At 39.6% G+C, this 20760-nt stretch overlaps 2 protein-coding genes across 2 annotated transcripts in view; both read left to right on the top strand.

The window, feature by feature from the left end:
- LOC126565319 (GILT-like protein 1) overlaps window positions 1-20760 on the top strand; it is a 390535-nt gene that overhangs the window by 336739 nt on the left and 33036 nt on the right. The gene's annotated exons all lie outside the window — the stretch shown is intronic.
- Window positions 17990-20271, top strand: LOC126564239 (sodium-coupled monocarboxylate transporter 1-like). Its single transcript, XM_050221228.1, has 4 exons — window positions 17990-18483; window positions 18557-18647; window positions 18719-19128; window positions 19209-20271. The coding sequence occupies exons 1-4, from the start codon at window positions 17990-17992 to the stop codon at window positions 20269-20271; spliced, it is 2058 nt and encodes a 685-aa protein (XP_050077185.1).

The following is a 20760-nucleotide window of genomic DNA, read 5'->3' on the forward strand; positions in this document are numbered from 1 at the left end:
CTGGTCTTGTCTACGCGACGTTCTCAACCCTGAGCAGGCCAAGAAGCAGAAGAATTGAACATATGTTCATATAAATTGAAAAATACCCATTTAAATAAAAGAATTTTGATCAAAAACTTTCAGAACATCCATGCTGAATAGTTGTTTTTATTATCATGGATGAACTTAGCATGAGGCAATCAGTATTCCAGATAATCCATTATATACATCCAAACATTTACCTTTTTTTCTTTTACATTCAGTCACAGCTTCATGCACAACCTAATATCAAATACGATTGACTTTAACCACATTATTGGGTGTCATAAATATTACCAAAGCTAATCCTGCACATAAAACCGAAAGAAAAATGCCTCATCTCAATTTGCGCAATGCATTGATAAACTTACGCCAATAATGACCACCTCACATTCGTGACCATTTGCACAATGATCCGGATGTGTTCCGGTTGCTCCTTGCGGAAGGCTAATGATTTAACAAGCTTCCCTGTTTATTATGTAGCGCATGTTTTCGAGGGAAGTATATGGCAGCAGCCGAAAGAAAACAACATTCCAACAACAGATAACTCTAATGGCATTTATCATCACACTCGCCTGCCATGGTACCCTGGGAAAGCTGGGAAAAACGGGAAGCAAATTTTCACCCCTACGAAGAACACAGCAAACCCGAATAATAGCCAGCAAGCGGACAAATGTGTTGCGATAGTGGAAACATGATGTACGATGTGGCCACGAATCCGAAACCATTTTCCTATTATCGTGCGCGTTTCATCTGCCCTCGTGAAGCGAGAAGGCCTTTGTGTTTTCATGGTTGACGGAACAGGAGGATGAAGGGCCGGGTGCAAGAGTGGATGAAGATCAACTGTTGCCAGACAGCACAACCATGCCGTTGCCATCGTACATCATCTCATCTCTGATAAGGCGACCGGAAAAAAGTCGTTAAAAGAGCACGAAAATGGTCAAAATTAGGCACAACGAAACGTTCGGGTCGTTCAGGATCAACAAAAAATGAAAGGAATGGAATGTTTGCTCCCTCTTGTGTGGCATTGTTTCACCGATGTGCTTTCCGAGATCTGACAGCCCGTGCATGTCTCCTCACGCTCCTAATGGTGGAGGTGCGCAACATAACAAATAGCCTTGACGTATTATGTTTACGGATGATGATAATTTGTTTTCTTTAAGGAGGACACGTCCCGCGGGACCTGCTCGACCTGGTCCCGGGCGATCGATCCCACAAAACAGCAACCATGAAGATTCTCCATACTATAGCTTTAAAAGCCTGAAGCGTGTAATAGGCTTATCCTTCGGGAGGTTTGGTCGTGTGTTTGTGGGAGTTTTCTTCCAACTGAGATGCTTTTTTCCGAGAAGCTTTGAATAATATTTTATGCTTGCCTGTTTTGTGCATTTGTTATTAAGGCTTTCGAGGAACAGCACTTGATGTTAATTGTGTGCTGATTAATTTATTCGGAAAATCATAATTCTTATTATGGTGTATGTGTTCTTTTACGTGTTTATATATCCCCTTGAGACCTGACTTGACATGACTGAAATTTGCTGTAATGAGCTGAGACAAACTTATAAAATACTTTATAAAAAAAAACAAAGCACTAATATATACAACTAGCTATATATACAACTAGATATGTATAGTACTAGCGCTCCTCTAAAAAGAATTTCATTTATTTGAAAGAAATAAATTGTTTCGTAATCTAGTTTATAAAAACAGTCAATAAATGCGTGTATACAATGCGGCGCAAGCCGTCATACTTAAAATAAATAAAAAATAAATGAACTAAATACATATTTTTGAAGGCCCGGGATAAGGCAAAGAATAAGGAGGAAATGCCTTATCAATATGTGAAGATCTACTCAACATAAGGGGTGTTGACAATACGGCACTGGACCGTAATAATCAAATGTAAATAAATAAATAATATAAATATTTTTAAAGCTTCCAATTTATTAGACTCTCTGATTGCGCTTGTTATTGGAAACATAATAAACATACTAAAAAAATATTGCATACTTTTGAGCGTAATTTTATACGGAATCAAGTCAACGAACCAATGAGGAATAACAAGGAAAATATTACGTATCAGACAAAACGTTTAATAAACCGTTTGAAGAGGGAGGAGAGTGGGCAGTGTTATTGGTGACAACGGCGCCGGTCTTCAAACGGCAGAACCGGAGTTAAAATCCCATCCAAACCGTCTCCCCGTAGTGAGGACGGACTATTCATCTACGTGGTATCGGCAAGTCTAGTAAGCCATTTGATGACCGGCGTGAGCTAGAAGGTCTTTAAGCCAAGAGGTACAACATTTTTTTAGTATGACAACTGAAATCGGGTTCTGAGACCAAATTGTGCAGCATAAAACAGACGATTTTTATGCGTTTGTTGTACAAATACAAATAAAAGCCTTTTTAGGAACTTTTAATTATTTTTTAGATCAAATCGGATAAAAATACAATTTATACAGTCCTGGGATGTACTTTTCTTCTTGGGCTTAAGACTTGCATTACTATGTTGTTTATTCCGGATAAAATGTCATGTTCAAAATGCAAAGCATCGAAATGAATACAAATTTAAATAAAATTTTACTCCACATGCTCGAAACAAACTAGAAATGCGCCTAGAAGTATGCAATTTACTTTTAATCACCTAAATTAATTGAATTTAGGTATCAAAGTATTGTTTGCAATATATTTATAATTAATTATGACGGTCCAGTGCCGTATTGTTCACACCGCTTGTGTTGAAAAAAAAAATACAATTATATTGATCATATATATTGAACATATAATTACGTTGTGAACGATAACTAATAATAATAATTATTATAAAACACTACAGCAGCGATTCTGGCAACACGGCCAGAATCTTTCACAGCCTTCGAGGTCGACAGAACGGGCGAGCTCGCTCTCTTTGCTCTCAACTCTCGTGCGGTACACTTCGTGAGGAATATTTTGCATTAATTAGGTTTCTTTTAGGTTAGGTTTAGGTTAGTTTAGATGTAAAACAATTTAGTTAATAAATAAATTGTAATTGGCGCTGTAGACAGTTGAGGAAGTGCTTAAATACAGTGGAAAAGATTTGGATTAATGATCCATTCTTAAGTGGTTCCCGCATTTTGCACCGGCAGCTAAAGGATTACATCCGTTGTTTGGTTCGAGGACCCCCCGGCACAACCTTAAACTATTACCACACGTAAGTAAAACTTTTTTTATATTAAGTTTTACGTTCGCTAAATTGACACTACCAGATAGGCCGATTTTAGCAAAAGTGCGTAGCAGTGTTTTTACTTTCACTGAGAGCACGTGGTGTGAGACCTTGTATCGAGTCACGCATCACACATACATCCAATCAACACTACCAGATAGGTTGATAGGACGTTGATACTGTTATCAAATTTGAGAGTTACTGCCAAGCGAGAGTGTAAAAGAGAAAGAGAATTTGGATCAACGCAGCACCTAGCGTTCGAATACAACTTTTTCATACAGATTCGGCTTCGGAGAGTTTAGTAAACGCAGATACAATGGAATCGCAAATTTTGGATCAACTCAAACAGTTAAGCACTGGCTTGTTGGCCATAAACGAAAGATTAAATGTGCAAGAACAAGCAATTAAGTTTACACAAGAACAAATAATTGTTCAAAGTGACATCAAAGAACACGTGGAATCTAAGACGGGTATCAAGGTAGAAGATTTATTTAAGATACCCGACCCGATAAAATCGCTACCAAAGTACGATGGTAATAAAAAACAATTATCAGCGTGGCTTGAAACAGCTGATAGTACTTTGAACCTATTTAAAGGGAGAGTAGACAGAGAACTTTACGATGTATACGTAACCGCAGTTTTAAACAAAATAGAAGGAAAGGCCAAGGACGTTCTTTGTGTTGCTGGCAATCCAAAAACTTTTGATGAAGTAAAGGAAATTTTGATCGACGCCATAGGCGATAGAAGAGAACTTTCCACCTTTAAATGCCAATTGTGGCAAAATACAATGACGGAAGGTATGACCATACATAAATATTATCAAAAATCTAAGGAAATAATTCAAAATATAAAATCTATTGCAAAACAAGATCAGGATTACAGGGATAGTTGGACGGCAATCAGTAAGTTTACAGATGAGGATGGATTAGCCGCTTTTATAGCTGGTTTGAAAAAACCATATTTCGGTTATGTGCAAGCAGCACGGCCAAAAGATATTGAGGATGCTTATAATTTCCTATGCAAAATTAAAGCACAAGAGTTTAATTCACATAAAATGAATGGTCAACCACCTATTAATCATAACCCATCTTATAGTAAAAATGAACAGAGTAAAACAAATTTTGGAAACTCCTCACGAATACGTTATACGAATGTGGATAAATCTGATAAACAATATCCTACGCCGATGGAAGTTGATTCTTCACAAAGAAGTAAATTCACTTCAAATAACAGAACTATCAATAACACCGAAATCACTGCATGTAAAGAGAACAATACAAATTTTCGTCTGGGCAATTCAACCGAAAACCCGACATGATCAATTCGTTAGACTTCTTGCCATACTTAATCGTGTATGATAGCTCCAAAGACAAATCAATACGTTTGTTGATTGACAGTGGAGCAAATAAAAACATACTTAAGCCAGGCATTATTTCAAATAACGAAATGTGTTGTAATGCGAACATTGAAAATATTTTTGGTAAACAAACAACTAATAAAAAAATTAAATGTAACCTATTAGGACCTACATTTAAGGAGCAAGTTTATTACATTTTTGATTTCCATAACTTTTTCGACGGCCTTATAGGATCAAAATTTATGGCTGAAACCGACACCATTATAAATTATGCTGCTAATACTATCACTATTCAGGGTGTTGAAACACAATTCCACAAATACTACACTGGAAAATATTTTTGTCATACTGTCACAGTTATAACTGATCGTTGTGGAGATTGGTTTGTCCCAACCTACCAGCGCCTAAGTAATGATACGCTAATTGAACCAGGTGTTTACTCATCACAAAATAATAGATCAACTATAAACGTATTAACAACAAGTAAAATTACTCCTGAAATCCCCAAATTAAATATAATTGTCAATAATTTTGAAATTCTGGCACCAATTCCAGCTGATTCTAATACTGTGCCAAACAAAGAATTAATTCAACAACTTATACGAACTGAGCATTTATCAGCTTATGAAAAGGAAAAATTAATTGAAACTCTTATTGACCATCATAACGTACTACTGAAGAACAACGAAAAACTTACTAGCACAACAATTATAAAACACAGAATTAACACAAAAGATAATGAGCCAGTATTTACTAAGAGCTATAGATATCCACACATCTTCAAACAAGACGTCGAAGATCAAATAAAAGAAATGCTGGAAGCAAATATTATAAAACCATCAAAAAGCCCTTACGCTTCTCCAATTTGGGTAGTGCCAAAACGAAAAGATGCATCTGGCTTACAAAAGGTTAGAGTAGTTATTGATTTCCGTAAATTGAACGAGAAAACGGTAGGTGATAAATATCCCATACCAGAAATTGAAGACATTTTGGATAGCCTCGGAAAATCAAGTTATTTCACTACGTTGGATCTGAAATCTGGATTCCACCAGATCGAAATGCATCCGGAAGATCAGGAAAAAACTGCATTTTCAACTAATCAAGGCCACTTTGAATTCACAAGAATGCCATTCGGGCTCAAAAATGCACCGGCCACTTTCCAACGGGCTATGAACAATATCTTATCAGAATACATCGGCAATATCTGTTACGTTTATCTTGATGATATCATAATTGTTGGGAATAATCTCGAAAATCATTTAGATAATCTTTCCAAAATACTGAAACGACTTTCTGACTTTAACCTGAAAATACAAGTAGATAAATGTGAATTTCTAAAACGCGAAACGGAATTTTTAGGACACGTAATTTCTCCTGAAGGTATAAAACCAAATCCAGACAAAGTTAAAAAGATTTTGGATTGGAAATTACCAGAAAACGAAAAACAAATAAGACAATTCCTAGGACTATCTGGCTATTACCGTCGTTTCATTAGAGATTATTCAAGAATCACTAAACCTTTCACAAAATATCTGAAAAAAGGACAAAAAGTAAACCCAAACGACGCAGAGTACGTTGAAGCATTTTCTAAATTGAAACAGATTATAGCATCTGATCAAGTATTAGCTTACCCTGACTTTACTATCCCCTTCATATTAACAACCGATGCTAGCGACTATGCAATCGGAGCGGTTCTCTCGCAAATCCAAAATAATGTAGAGCGTCCTATTGCGTTTGGAAGCAGAACACTCAACAAAGCAGAGGAAAATTATTCTACCATTGAAAAGGAGGCACTAGCAATCATTTGGGCTATCAGAAAATACAAGCCATATTTATTTGGTAGAGAATTTAAGCTTTATACTGATCATAAACCTCTCACGTTTATTAAAACATCTCTCAAAAATAATAGAATATTGCATTGGAGATTAGAACTCGAAAACTTTCAATACACAGTAGATTACAAACAAGGCAAGGCAAATGTAGTAGCAGATGCGCTAAGTCGAAAAACTAATGATACGGCTGACATTAACATCCACGATACCACAAACTTAGAAACAACACACTCAGCAGACACTTCAGATAGCTTCTATATCAAATCAACCGAAAGACCTATAAATTATTATAAAAATCAAATTATTTTCCGAGTGTCACAATCAGAAAACGATATCGAAGAATTGCCGTTTAAAAACTATAAAAGAACAGTAGTCACTAGGCAATATTATAACGAAAAAATAATAGAACATACAATCAGAAAATATCACAATGGAAAACAGACAGCTATTTTAGCCCCAGAAGAAATATTAGGTTTGATACAAGAATCTTACAGAAAGTATTTCACTAGTAGCGGATATTTCATAATTACACACTTACAAGTAAAAGATGTACCGAGCGAGGAACAGCAAGACTCATTGATTACGAAAGAACACGAAAGAGCTCATAGAGGCGTGGCCGAAGTAGAAAATCAACTAAAAAGGGCATATTTCTTCCCGAAAATGTACAACAAGATCGCAGCAGCAGTTAGAACTTGCACAATTTGCAACACTCACAAGTACGATCGCAAACCCTACAATATCAAAATATCTCCTAGACCTGTAACAGATCGACCAATGGAACGCGTCCACATGGATATTTTCTCCATAAACTCGAATAGTTTTCTGTCATTAGTGGATGCATTTTCAAAATTCGCACAAATGGTCCCAATAGAATCCAAAAGCCTCATTGACGTCAAAAATGCGTTAGCGAAATATTTTAGTAATTTCGGAACACCGACAGAAATAATTACCGATCATGAAACTACGTTCCGATCTATTCAACTGAAACAATTCCTAAGCAACTTTGGCACGTCGCTTAAATACGCATCGTCTTCCGAGAGCAACGGACAAGTGGAAAAGACACATTCTACTGTAATAGAAATGTATAACACGAATAAGCACAAATTTCCCGATACGAACACGGTTAATATGATACCAATATGCATCGCGTTATACAACAATACGGTACATTCCTCGACAGGCTATACGCCAAATGAGATCGTGTTTAACCAATGCAATATAACGAATCCGGAAGAGATAAATAGGCAAGCACAGGACATTTTCAACAACGTCAAAGTAAATCTGAACAGATCACTTCAAGCACAGACCAGAAGTAATCATAAGAAAGAGGATCCTCCAATAATAAATGATGGGGAAGAGGTTTACGTTAAACCCAATATTCGAAAGAAGTTGGACCCACGTGCTATCAGAACAACTGCTCATAACATAAAAGACAGAACATTCGAAAACACACGAAAAGTCAAACGTCACAAAAATAAGATCAACAGAAGGAGAATTTCGTAAACTGTATAGACAAACTCGAAAACAATCATACGGCCGGGGACGACCTTCCTTTACCCCCGGGAGGAATTACGTTGTGAACGATAACTAATAATAATAATTATTATAAAACACTACAGCAGCGATTCTGGCAACACGGCCAGAATCTTTCACAGCCTTCGAGGTCGACAGAACGGGCGAGCTCGCTCTCTTTGCTCTCAACTCTCGTGCGGTACACTTCGTGAGGAATATTTTGCATTAATTAGGTTTCTTTTAGGTTAGGTTTAGGTTAGTTTAGATGTAAAACAATTTAGTTAATAAATAAATTGTAATTATATATATTGTTTGCAATATAAAACAATCCATAAATACTAGCTTAGTCAATTGGTAACTACTTTCAATCACACCAACGAAGCTATTTGATTACTGAACCATGCGTAACTAATAAAATTACTTATTAAAAAATATTTAAAGAAAAGAAAATTAATTCATACCTCTTCTGTTCCTTTTGCTTAACCAAAGGAACTCCTTAAATTCGAATAAACCTCTAATCGATTAATGCTTCGAATTCAATTTTCTCCCTTCATCGAGCCACTAAACAAGGGACCACAATCAATTAGAAAGAAGCACAACACTTTACGACTCCCAGGCGAACACTTGAACAGGCCCAATCATCCCATCGATTCGTATAAAAACACAACCATCGCCCCAGGAAAGGAAGCGTCCAGTTGCTGGGTTTTTTTTTCGTATGAGGGAAAAGACTATCCGAGCCGAGGAAACGGGATCTTATAGTTTACGAGCTTTTACCAGCCCCATAGCCCAGAACCCGTCGATTCGATTTCCCATTATTAATCTTCCTAAACGATTCATTACCAACCCCTCGATTTTTGGTTTGGTTGGTCAGTTTGCTGAAATGAGGAGTTTTTTTGGGAAGGATGGTAGGGGAAGAAAACTCAGCAGCTCCACTGGTCAATCGGTGGCACGCAAAAAGGGAAAATAGAAATCATCCATAAAAATTCTCATCTTCGTTCTATTTCCCGCAACCGAAAAAAAAGAAAAATAAGTTAAGAAAATTCTGCTTTATTTTCGGAAGTGTCATTCCCTCGATTCTACAGCACGCCGAATTGGCTTTGATTTTTTTCCCTAACAGTCATAAACAAAGGATCTTTTTTTTGTTCTCCCGAACCCCTTTACAAGCTTCCGGAAAACAGTTCTTCGTGGCCGTAAAACTGAAATGCTGGTTCGCATGTGTATCATTCGGAATCCTTTGTCCAGAGTGAAACGGGGAAATCCAACTCATAGGAAGCAAATCAAGGAATTTATATTCCGCCACCGTTTTCAGATGCTGCGTATCGGGGAGCAAAATAAAAACGCAAGAAAACACATCACTTTTATGCTTCCTGGCGTCGTTCCTCGTGTTGTTTCCGACCCACTTTTCCGATTCCAGACTCGATCATGATGGTGACGATGATGTTCATTGGCAATGAGGACCACCGGTGAGCGGTGGTCGCTTATGGATATCCTTCTTTTTATTCGTTCACTCACATCCACCATGCGTGCCCGAGAACCTTCGTCAAGGGACCGATTTCGTGGCGATGGGTAAAAGATACTCCCGGCTAGGGAAGGAACAGCACAAAAAAAAAACGCCCGGTGTTCCACAACGCACCTTTTCCACATGAAATACATGGCATGCGTTTCTATGGAGGCGCTACTCAAGCTACTGGGGTCATAAAAAGTCATGCTGCGTGATGAAGTGTGCACAAGAGCGTTTTTGGAAGGTGAAAACAGAACACACAGGGAAAAATCTGGCTGCACCAGTGTTTGGCTGGAAAACTACCTCTATCGGCAAAGCGTGCCCCACCCGTACGAGAGGGTGAAAATATACAAGTGAAAATACGACTCATGAGGGAGAGCGTAAGGGAAGCACTGGATCCTCTCATTGCCGGTTGCTTGTCCCAGGAAAGGCTACGGGACACATCTGAACAGTTTTTCGCATCCAGGATGGACGCGATGCCAGCGAAGGAAGAGGAGAAGTGATTCGAAATCCCATCGAAATCAGAGCAGAAGCGTTTAAGTTTGAATTTACGACACTCTTGCGTACGCCCAGTGGTGATATAAAATAAATGTGAACAAGCGACGTTTCGACGACAGACCCGTTTCTATCTTGAGTTTCACTACCCGGATGGAGCGAAGGTTTCATGAAAACCCCCGTAAAAACACTACTGAAAATCGCTAACGTCACTTCCTTAAACTCGCGTGCGCCAGAAAATGCAAAACAAATAATAAACATACTGAAAATCCTTTTCCGTTGGTAAAACAAAACACAACGCTCAAACTGAAATGGAAAAAAAAACACGAGCAAAAACCTCGAAACAAAGTCAGCTCCAATGGACAATAAAATGAGAAAATTGTTTTCCCGTCTAATTCTCTGCTTCTTCTTTCCCTCAACGTCTTCAGCGAAGGACATTGCAGCTGCTCATGTGTGTATTACCGTATGCAAATGGTTTGGAACTGGTTCGATGCACCTGATGACGTTTTCTTGTTTTCTTTGCTGGCAAAGCAGATACAAATAAAGATGCTGAACATGCGGAAACATGCTGAGCGCATGCAGCCGTGCAGAATAAGATTGTGGTTGATTGGGAAACTTTTTTCGGGAAGTTCGGTTCCTAGTTTTATTGTGATTCCATTTTATGTTCACGGGAATGCTGCATGGCAGAGGTTCGTTTCTTTGCAGCTGATGCTAGAATGTGTGTTTTTGGTAGTAATTTATCTTATTATTTAATTTGGCTTCTGTTGCAAAGGCACGCCAAATCATATATGAATTAATTAAAAGACCATTGCCTAAATTCAGGCGTCGAAGAACAGTGTTGAAATGTACAGCATCCATTAACCATCGTGTGACTTTAGCTTCACTCCACACAGTGAAAGGCAGAGAGATACTGGAGAGTCTAGAGAAGTATCAGTTCAGCATAATGGAGCTTGCTACAGCGCTAAGTGTCATAATGTGTTACAAATATTTATAAAGCCTCGAATAAAGTAAAGAAACTATGACAGGAACCGCGAGTAGAATCAGTCAGATTGCAATTGAGATCCTCTTTTAACCTAAGCCTTTTCAACCCTGGTCATAATAACTTTATCATTGTCCTAAATAAATACTATTTCCTAGGAAACATTTATAAACTGGTCTTGCACGATTGAAATGCAATCATAGAAGATCTTAATCAGAAGAAAATAGAAAAAATCACTGAAACTAGAACTCACGATAAATTGATCAGTAACTTTCAAACTTCTAAACCACTTTTTCAATTAGGAGAAAGTTCCTACTCATCGAGACAGCAAAGAAACTTAAGTACGGTAAGAAGTTACGAATACGACTTCAGAAAACCTGATCCTTCCCACTAAGAACACGCTAACAAAATAAGGATGGTCTTAGAGTATGTGAGAAGAATTTGGTGTATTTTGTGAATTGTACAGATAGCTGTGTAAGATGCTTTTTTATTTAGGAGTGTAATTTAATGCAAAAGCTCTGCTCAGTGTAGGTAAGTCGCTTAATAATTCACTTGAAAGACTCCAAACTAACGAGAAATTATTCTACTTCCTTGTGCTGTAAATGCATCTCTATCGAAAGAGAATCAAGATTTTGGAGATACTTTTCGCAGAACGAGGCTTGAATGTTATCCTAGAAGTAAGTTGGTATCCTAGAGGTTTCTTATCAAGGATCTTTTCTAGAGGATCTTATCAAGAACATTATTTATGAGATATTAAGTTTCAAAATATTACTAAGCATTTTTTGAAATACACTCATCATGTTCTCGTTTTTGAAAACTCTAGTTCATATAACAAACTCACTACGCCCTGCTAATTAATACCTCTGGACTCTGCTAGGGAGGCATTAGTTATACAACGTTGTATTTGTTTAATCAGTTCGGAGCTCGGATCCGCTAGAAGAGAATGGAAAGGATCTTAGTTCTTCTGAGAATATAACCAAGGCTAGTACACTAGAGCGTTCTGCCTCGAATTTGCCGCGTACAATTCTATCGTAGATGCAACAGCGACGTCAACAGTCAAGATGACTGATCAGGTACTTCTGGTGTTGATTCTGCTCATTTTTTTTTCTTAATGAATACTGTTTTTTCTACGCACAATTTTGGCGCTTAAAGTTATGCAATTTTCATGACAAAATCACCCATTTATCTCAGGGCAACGCTGATCATATTTAAAATGCGTGTCATATCCTTTGCAACTGATTCAAAAAAATAAAACTTTATTTTTTAAATATGACAAAACCTTACAATCGCCTTCGCGATTGTTGGTCTATAATCCACCAATAAAACAACAACAAAAATCCTGCAAATTTATTCTCCAGCATCAAAGCAGCGTTTCCTGTATTTGCTTCTCTCGTGGGATGACAAAGCTTCTTCTTCGTCCTATTTATTTAACTCGCTGCACGTAAAGTCAATTCTCGCTCAGTAGACAGCCACATCAATTCGGTAATTTTGTTACATCCTGCATTCACGAGAGTGGGGTTCGTTTCAGCGTCTTTAATCCCAGAATTCACCCTCCCCCCCCCCCCCTCCTTACCCCATGTTCAAAGCATTCCCTGCGTAACCGTGTGATGATGATAATCTGCCGCATTACAGCTCCCTGTCTTTGATTGACTCACACAGCCATAGGAAGCCGTGCCCGAAAAAATGGGGTTGGATGGAAGAATCTGTTGAATTTGTCCTGACTCCCTCCTGACCTAGATTTCGGCTTTCCACAGGATGTGGCTTCCTCTGCAAAGGTTTGAATATGTGCTTCTCATTTTCGTTGGAATGTAGCCAAGTACCGTTGAAATCTGACACTTTCTGGGCTCATCGTCCTCGATGATAGCTGGATGACATCAGGAAACCGTGCCCGGGAAGGGAAACTGAGGAAACCAAAAGGAAAGAGGAAGGGAAGAAACAATTGCACTCATTTAAATTTCTTTCACAGTCTTCTCCGCTTTTTTGTTTCCATGCCTAAGTATGTCGGATTTGCTTTTTTCCGCTTCTCCCTTACACAAGCCCAACATAAAAGCATTCAAACGTCCGGAATGGCTTCCTTGCTGCTGCCACCACCGAGATTGTTGTCAGTTCGCTTTGCGCGTCCGCTAAGTGCCTGCAAAGTGGCATCGACTTCGTCAGCAAGGATCACTGTCAGCCTGCCGCAGGCTTTGGGCCGTGCTAAATCTGTAACTCTGCCACGAAATGAAAATGGGCGCTCCGGCAGCGTAAGTGAGCTGGGCAATAAAGCTAAAGCCGTCTGTCCTCTCCCCCTTTTTGGTACTTCCTTACCGGGTTCCGAAAGGGAGAGCGAGCAAAACGATAAAGCCTTACAAATGAAAGCTTGCTTACTGTGCGTCCGCTTGTTTTGGACGTTTTCACTCCACCGAATTGTGGGCTGTGGAGATTCCGGAAGAAGTCTCATCACTTCATTACGCTCATTTGCAGATAATTTCGTCTGCGAGAATACGATCCGCGCCAGGGGATTTGTGTTTTGCTTTCGGGAGAAGGTTTAGAAAACACAATATTGATGAAAAGTCAATTTATTTTAATGCTTCAATTTGCGAAAAACTTTAAACTGAAAATTCCTTAACCAAAGTCCCAAAAATTCAAGTGAGGAGCTTTAATACGCGCGAACACTCTACCAGATTAATCGGTACTTCCTGTACAGCTCATCCAGCATTCTGCTCTCGTCTGCTGCCAACAATGTCATATATGAATAGTTAAAGCGAATGGGTTTAAAATAAATTAAAATTTACCATCCACCAGCTCCAGCATGCTCGGGCGTAATCATGCAACAGCGTCATAGGCTAATATTGTACTTCCGTGTTTTCTTTCCCTTGCCTTTTTTGTCGCTTCCTTGGCTCTTTTTTCAACTCTTCCAACTTCAAAATCCTTGCTCCGGAAAAGCAATTTTCCACCGCTTACTTTAGCCACAGTCACCTTGGGTACCGCTTTACGGGACGGGCTTAATGCCATTTCGCTGTTCATTATGTGTGCGCCGCCGGTGTATGTGGTCTCCTGTAGAGTGCCCCGAACGGGTGTGATATATCTTCATAAAGCTTGGTTTTGTAGTGTGATTGAGGCTGCAGCAGTAGTGTGTTTTTGTCTCACCAGCAGGGCAGTAATTTATGAAGACATCAAATATGAAAAGCTCTGGGGAATTAGGAATTCACCAATTCCATAAGCTTACCAAAGATTGTGTTGGTGTTTTTCCTTTAAACTTGCTCATGAAAAGTGCTTTGGGGATTTTATTTTAATCATGATCACTATGAATACAGCTTGGTTTTCTTTTCTTCGTGTTAAATCTCAAAAGAAACATTTTATTTTTATTTATTTTTATTATATTACTACGGTTTACCGCCGTATTGTCACCACCGATTGTGGTGACTATATAAAAATATTGTTGAAACACCACAAACAGTTATTTGTCTTCGTACAATGTTCTCCAGTGCAGTCTAGCGGTGACATTACAAGCTCGATTCGATTAGCGTCAAATCTAAGAATGATCGACAAGCTCTATCACGCAGCAGTGAGAGCGTCTTCACTACTCTAGAGACCGAAACCGCCAATCACTCCCGAACCTAACGCCAACACAGCCAAACTCGGTGTGTCAAACCTGGACTGGCTAGTAGAACACTGTACTGTAAGATGCATCTACCTCCCTTTTACGGCAGTGTAGAAATTGGCCCCGAATGCAGTTGCCCTGTAATCGGATTGCTCGTGGTACTTCTGAAAACATGCACAACACAACAAGTAACAAAAAAGGAATGGTGGAAAACGAATAAGGATTGAAAGGATATAATTTTTCGCCGTTCGTGTAACAGTTGTCGCCATGTCTAAAGTAATCTGCGATTTCTGGAGAACGAACAATCCGGAAAAGCTACGTGTTATTATTGTTCAAGCTAAAACCCGCTCCATGCCCTGAGAAACACTATAATAGGGACGTGGAATCATTGGACAAAACCACTGGATTGCCTACATTTAGGCGTACAAAGAGACTTCGTTAGTCTGATTTATGTATTAAATTTTGCTCTTTTAATTATTAGTTTGGAAATATTGAATTTAAAAGTTGACCTTCTTAAACCTGCAATAGTCTTGAATTACGCTGAAAAAGTTATAAATGTAGGTACATGAGTATAAAAAGGGATAAAAATCGTTTCACGTCATTGTTTAGATATGTTGGCCTTGTTTTTTTTGGACTAAATCAAGTAAAAAAATTTTTCCCTCAGTAGATCGCAAAAACAAACAAAAAATATGGCAAAAATCACACGTCTGATATGAAAAAAATATATGAAAAATATATTTGGACGATCTGATTAAGGCTAATGTAGGCAGGCTTGAAAAAGAAATAACACCCCATACAATAATGATGTTAACACGACGCAGCGCCACAAGCAGTGGGCGATATTTAATTTGCAATAATTAATTAATAAATCACGCGCACTGCAAATCCGGACCCACCCACAACATGGCGCCCGATGGATTCGTTTGATCATAGCATTGAACACCAAAATAAATACATATGCATAAACATTAATGTTTGCTCAACTCTTAACGGCTACTCCGAGCACCAGGCACAACACAGAGTGCATGGTACATGGCAGCAGTGAACATACGAAAAAAAGGTCCCATTTTTTCCCATGACATCGATCCGGAATAGTATATGATGCCCGTGGTGTACTATGTTGTACGTCTAATTACTTCTATTTAACTTTCCGAACAAACGGATTTGAAACCAATCACACGTGCATCATCGGCGGACAATTTGTTTGATATTTCGCTACCAAAATCACATCAAATAATCAAACTGTGTGATCGTCAGGGGTGGAAAGAAAAAGGAATCGACGCACATTAATGACCGATAAGGGGTAAAAATTGAGCGTTAAATATTGATTGATTCATCTGCGAGAGGGCAGGAAAACTGTTGGCTTTCAATTATGCTCTTCATGTTCACCTTTTTTTCATATTCATACAATTCACGTAACATGATGGCACTAGTCGTTCAATCAAAGTGCAAGGTGCACTTCAAAATGCAAATGATGCCAATTTTGCGTTCGATGTGTGAGCTGCTGACGGGGTTGGGCGAACGGCACAAATGAGGGTTGAATGTCAGGAGTGAAGGAAGCGGGGTGCCAAAATTGAATCGTTATTTAAACGAGTAAAGTAAATGATTGTCTCTTGTAGTTTTGTGGATGTGTGTTGAAACAGTTGAACAAAGTTGGTGAATATTGTTAATTATACGCCTAAATGTTTGTAATTTGCAATGCAAAATTGATATTGAAAAGTTAAGCAAATATTTTATTACCAATAGATACTTACCGCAAAACAAATAAGATTGTGTTTTGCCTGCATGTCACAAGTACAAACGTTTTGTTTTTCATCGTACCATAAATTCGATTAAAACAATTTTTTTTATTCATAAGGGACGGCGTATTGCTAATTAAAACAAATTTCATATGACCTAAAAAATGCCCAATGATGCTTTGAATCATTTTGTCATAAGATTTTTATAATAATTATTTAAACTTTAATGATTGATTTGTTCATTATGATACAAAATGCAGTTCATCGTCAAATGATGAACATGAACAATCTGAGCTAAAAAAGGATTATAACATTATTATAACATTCGCACCGTTCCCCTGTAGTGAGGACTGACTATCCAACTAAGTGGTATCAGTAAGAGTGTACTAAGCTATTAGATGACTGGCGTGACCTACTAGTGTTTAAGCCAAGAAGAAGAAGATTCCCCAATTTCCCAACTTAATCGACTTCACAATTTTAGGAACTTCAACTCCAACTTTATCTTCGCAATGGAATTTTACTGTATGGAAACTACCAACAATGATAAGTGCATCGAAACCCATCATAATCAGTCCAAAACGTAGGGAACGCGTCATGCAGCGCGACGCAACTAGCAATCACTCCCACCATCATCTTTACTCTGCGTCCAACGGCACTGGAATAGGATCATCGTTGCCTCTGTCCGAGATTGAAATGCCCACGCGGTTCGTGACGCTATACGCTTCTTGCACAGCATGATCCGCTTGATTGTCCACACCATTGTGATAAGATGCACCACAGTTGATTCTATGCTCCGGAAGGTACAGATGAAGCAGACGCATCTCGTTCGAGAGCAGTTGTTGTCACATTGTCATAGGTAAGTAGAATGCAGATCAGTCGCATTCTGGACCATTTCATTCTAGGTTAATTCTCGTGGCAGTAGCGTACAACGAGTTCGCTTGAAGAGTAGGTTCAGCATACACCCTTCCCTGTGACCTGATACACTTGAATTCCATCACAAGTCAAAAGCTGGTGCAAGATTAAGCAGTGCCAGAATGGATCGTGCCAGTCGCACCTGTCGTGGATTCGGAATGACTATTTATCTCGAAGCTGGAGCACGCGTTTATCTGTGTTTGTTTCTGGTGTAAAGTTTACCTTGTTGTCAGAAGATGTGTATGCAATTTATATGCTTAGCTCGGAAAGCTGCTCGCTGTTCACCAGTTGCACGAATGCGGTAGATTCAGTTCCATCTGTGGATCTCTGGATGCTGGTAGCTCACCGAGAAGGGCAGTCCCCGTAGATCCGTTAGTTGATGTGCTGTAAAAAGTGAAGCCTGTGTGCCTAAATTTTGGAAGTGATTTGTAAGTGAAAATGTTGACCATAATTTGTGACCCCTTCCAAAGTTCCAGTGATCTCATATCAATTTGCCTCCCTCATTCATGTTAAGCACGGTGTCATAATAATTTAGTCCCGTGAAGCTAATTCCGTTAGCGTGCGACACAACGTATCATGGTGTCACTATCAATTGGGCTAAAAATAAAACCGCTCTGTTGATCCGGAGCACACTTTATCCCGCGCGTGATTTATAACGCCGATGACAGTGCAGATCAGTTTCGAGCCTTAGACACGCGCACGCCTGAGATATTTTCTAGCTTATTGTTTTTGATCAACAACGCCCAGCACATGTTTTTACGTCACGTTTTTGTGCAAACAGTTTTATCATCGTTCCAGGAACTAATTCTAACCTTCTGGAATTTGTTTTTTTAGTCTCTTATTTTTTACTATAAAGAATTACCATGGACGAGGATATAGTATTACTGGAGGATTCTAGCGTGGAACTGTCCACCGGTTCCTATGCAGGGACAACAACAGCTTCTACATTCGATCCTGTTACAATCGTAACGCAACTTATAACCGAATCCACCAAACTACTGACCACTGCAGCAGTTGAGACTACCTCTAGTATAATGTCCACCATATCCAGTACGCCAACTACGGTAGTCATGGAATCGTCCACGATCGTAATGGATTCAACTGCGATATCGGATGCCTCATCGATTACAACAACTGAGAGCATCCTTACCAGCAGCACAGCGCCATCACCAATCACCGAGACACTTCTATTCTCCTGGTTTGACTATACGATCTTCGCGCTGCTTCTACTACTCTCCACATTTATTGGAGTTTACTTCGGATTTCTATCGAAGATCAAGCAGAACAACAAGAAGGAATATCTTCTGGGTGGTAAAACGATGAACAAATTCCCCGTGTCGGCTTCCCTTATTGCAAGGTAGGTTTGAAGAACGAATTAGATTTTCATTTAAAACAAATGTTAATTCACCTGTGGTGATCTCTATCTGCAGTCATATTTCGGGGATCACAATGCTAGGAGTACCGTCTGAAATGTACAGTCACGGGACGCAGTACTGGATGTTCATAATTCCAGCCTTTACGGTGAGCCTTTCTTCTCTATAAGCTCCATTACTCCAACTTCTAGCCGATCTGTACTACTACTCCTATTGCAGGTTGCGCTCCTAATGAAATCAATCTATCTGCCAGTTTTCTACGACCTCCAAGTAACTTCCGCCTTCACCTATCTCGAGCTGCGCTTTGACAAGTTCGTTCGATCGGCTGCAAGTTTGGTGTACGCGGTTCAGTGCATCATCTACATCCCGATTGTGATTTACGTTCCAGCGCTCGCTTTCAGTCAGGTAACGGGCATTAATCTACACGTAATCACACCGATTATCTGTGTGATCTGTATCTTCTACACTACCGTTGGTGGACTGAGAGCTGTTGTCTGGACCGATACCCTACAGTTCGTGCTCATGATCGGAGCTTGTATAGCTGTGATCGTACTAGGCATTAGTTCTGTTGGTGGATTCATGGAGGTTTGGGAAGCGGCTGATCGTGGAAAGCGACTTGTCTTCTTCAAGTAAAAGTTTCTTTACCCTTTATGTTACACTCATTATATCAATCAAAACTGATTTCTTTTTCTCTTCGTCTCCCCAACAGTATGGATCCGGACCCCTTTGTTCGCACATCGTTCTGGACGGTCTGTCTAGGACTCACAACTCTCTGGGTCTCTAACCTAGCCGTAAATCAGGGTTGCGTTCAACGATTCCTCGCCGTCCCGGATCTTCGTGTAGCCAAAAACTCACTCATCATCTTTACCGGGGGTCTTATCTTCGTGAAGAGTTGCTCGTGCTTTATCGGACTTCTGATCTATGCCAAGTACGAAACCTGCGACCCGTTCTCCATAAAGAAGATCTCCAAAATTGATCAAATTCTACCGTACTACATTATGGACGTTGGCACGAAGATTCCAGGACTTCCGGGGCTTTTCGTGTCCGGAATCTTCTCTGCTGCTCTGTCGACGATGTCCTCGGTACTGAATACCCTGGCGGGTACTATATACGAAGACTTCATCCACCATCGTATGCCGAATGCAAGCGAGAAGAAGGCAAGCAACATCATGAAGATGTTGGTAGTCCTACTCGGATTCTTGGTGCTTGGACTCGTGTTCGTTGCCGAACGAATGGGACAGGTGATGCACATTGCCATTGCGTCCTCGGGTGTAACATCCGGTACGATGTTGGGGATGTTCTCGGCTGGTATGATTTCGCGGCGCATCAACACAAAAGGTATTATCAGTGCGGCGGTTGTTTCAATGGCTATCACCGGTACGGTAATGACGGGTGCTCAACTAAACCCGAAACCACCGATGCTTCCACTGCGGACCGATGGATGTGATGGGGACATACTCACCAATGTAACTACGATTCTAACTGAAACTGTGGCGCAAACTGTAGAGACGGATACAGTTCCACTAATCTTTAAGCTAAGCTTTATGCACTACTCGCTTTTGGGGTTGATTAGCTTCTTCATTGTGTCGTTCGTTGTGAGTTATCTGACCGGTGGTGGGGACATTAACGACGAACGGTTGCTTGCACCCTTTCTACGCAACACGGACAAGCTGGAGAAGGAGATGACACAGCTGAAGCACAACATCAAGTATGAGGATATCGGTTCGGCGCTACGAGAGCTACAAAAATCGTCTGATTTGGAGAAAAAATGAAAAATAAATGGTTTAAGCTTCAATCAAGCTACAATAATTCTTAATAAATAAAACAGTAGTCGAATAAAAAACCGTAAATAAACTTTTAAAAAAGCCAGTTTCATAAAGTGTAATGTTCATGTACCATCTCACAAATTTTGCCAACCAACCTTCACTCAACAACTTTCTTGTGACGATTCGCGACGAACACCCAACAAGCTACTTATTATTCCCAGCGAGCGCTTCCATCTTGTTATTCGTTCTCTGTTTCAGAATTTCGTATTCCTCCTCTTGCCTTCTCCTCTTTTTGTAGCCTCCCCCCTCCACAAAGCTGTGATGGGACTTTCCACGGACATGGCGCACGTTCATGGAATTGTACATTCACAGCACATAAGTCATTTTGACATTTTTCGTCCTTTCGTTTTTTTTTCTGTTTCGCATTCCTGCTTTCGTAACTCTCGCTGGGTTGGTTTTATTGAGGAAAGAGAAACAAACACGATGGTGCAGGTT

The sequence above is a fragment of the Anopheles maculipalpis genome, chromosome 3RL (assembly GCF_943734695.1).
Source record: "Anopheles maculipalpis chromosome 3RL, idAnoMacuDA_375_x, whole genome shotgun sequence".
Classification (NCBI taxonomy): domain Eukaryota; kingdom Metazoa; phylum Arthropoda; class Insecta; order Diptera; family Culicidae; genus Anopheles; species Anopheles maculipalpis.

Bases quoted from the DNA above. Each gene is read 5' to 3' on its own strand.
- LOC126564239 (XM_050221228.1), top strand. From the start codon at position 17,990: ATGGACGAGGATATAGTATTACTGGAGGATTCTAGCGTGGAACTGTCC. The intron at 18,648-18,718 runs GTGAGCCTTTCT...CTCCTATTGCAG, and splicing joins TCATAATTCCAGCCTTTACG to GTTGCGCTCCTAATGAAATC. The intron at 19,129-19,208 runs GTAAAAGTTTCT...TCTCCCCAACAG, and splicing joins AAGCGACTTGTCTTCTTCAA to TATGGATCCGGACCCCTTTG.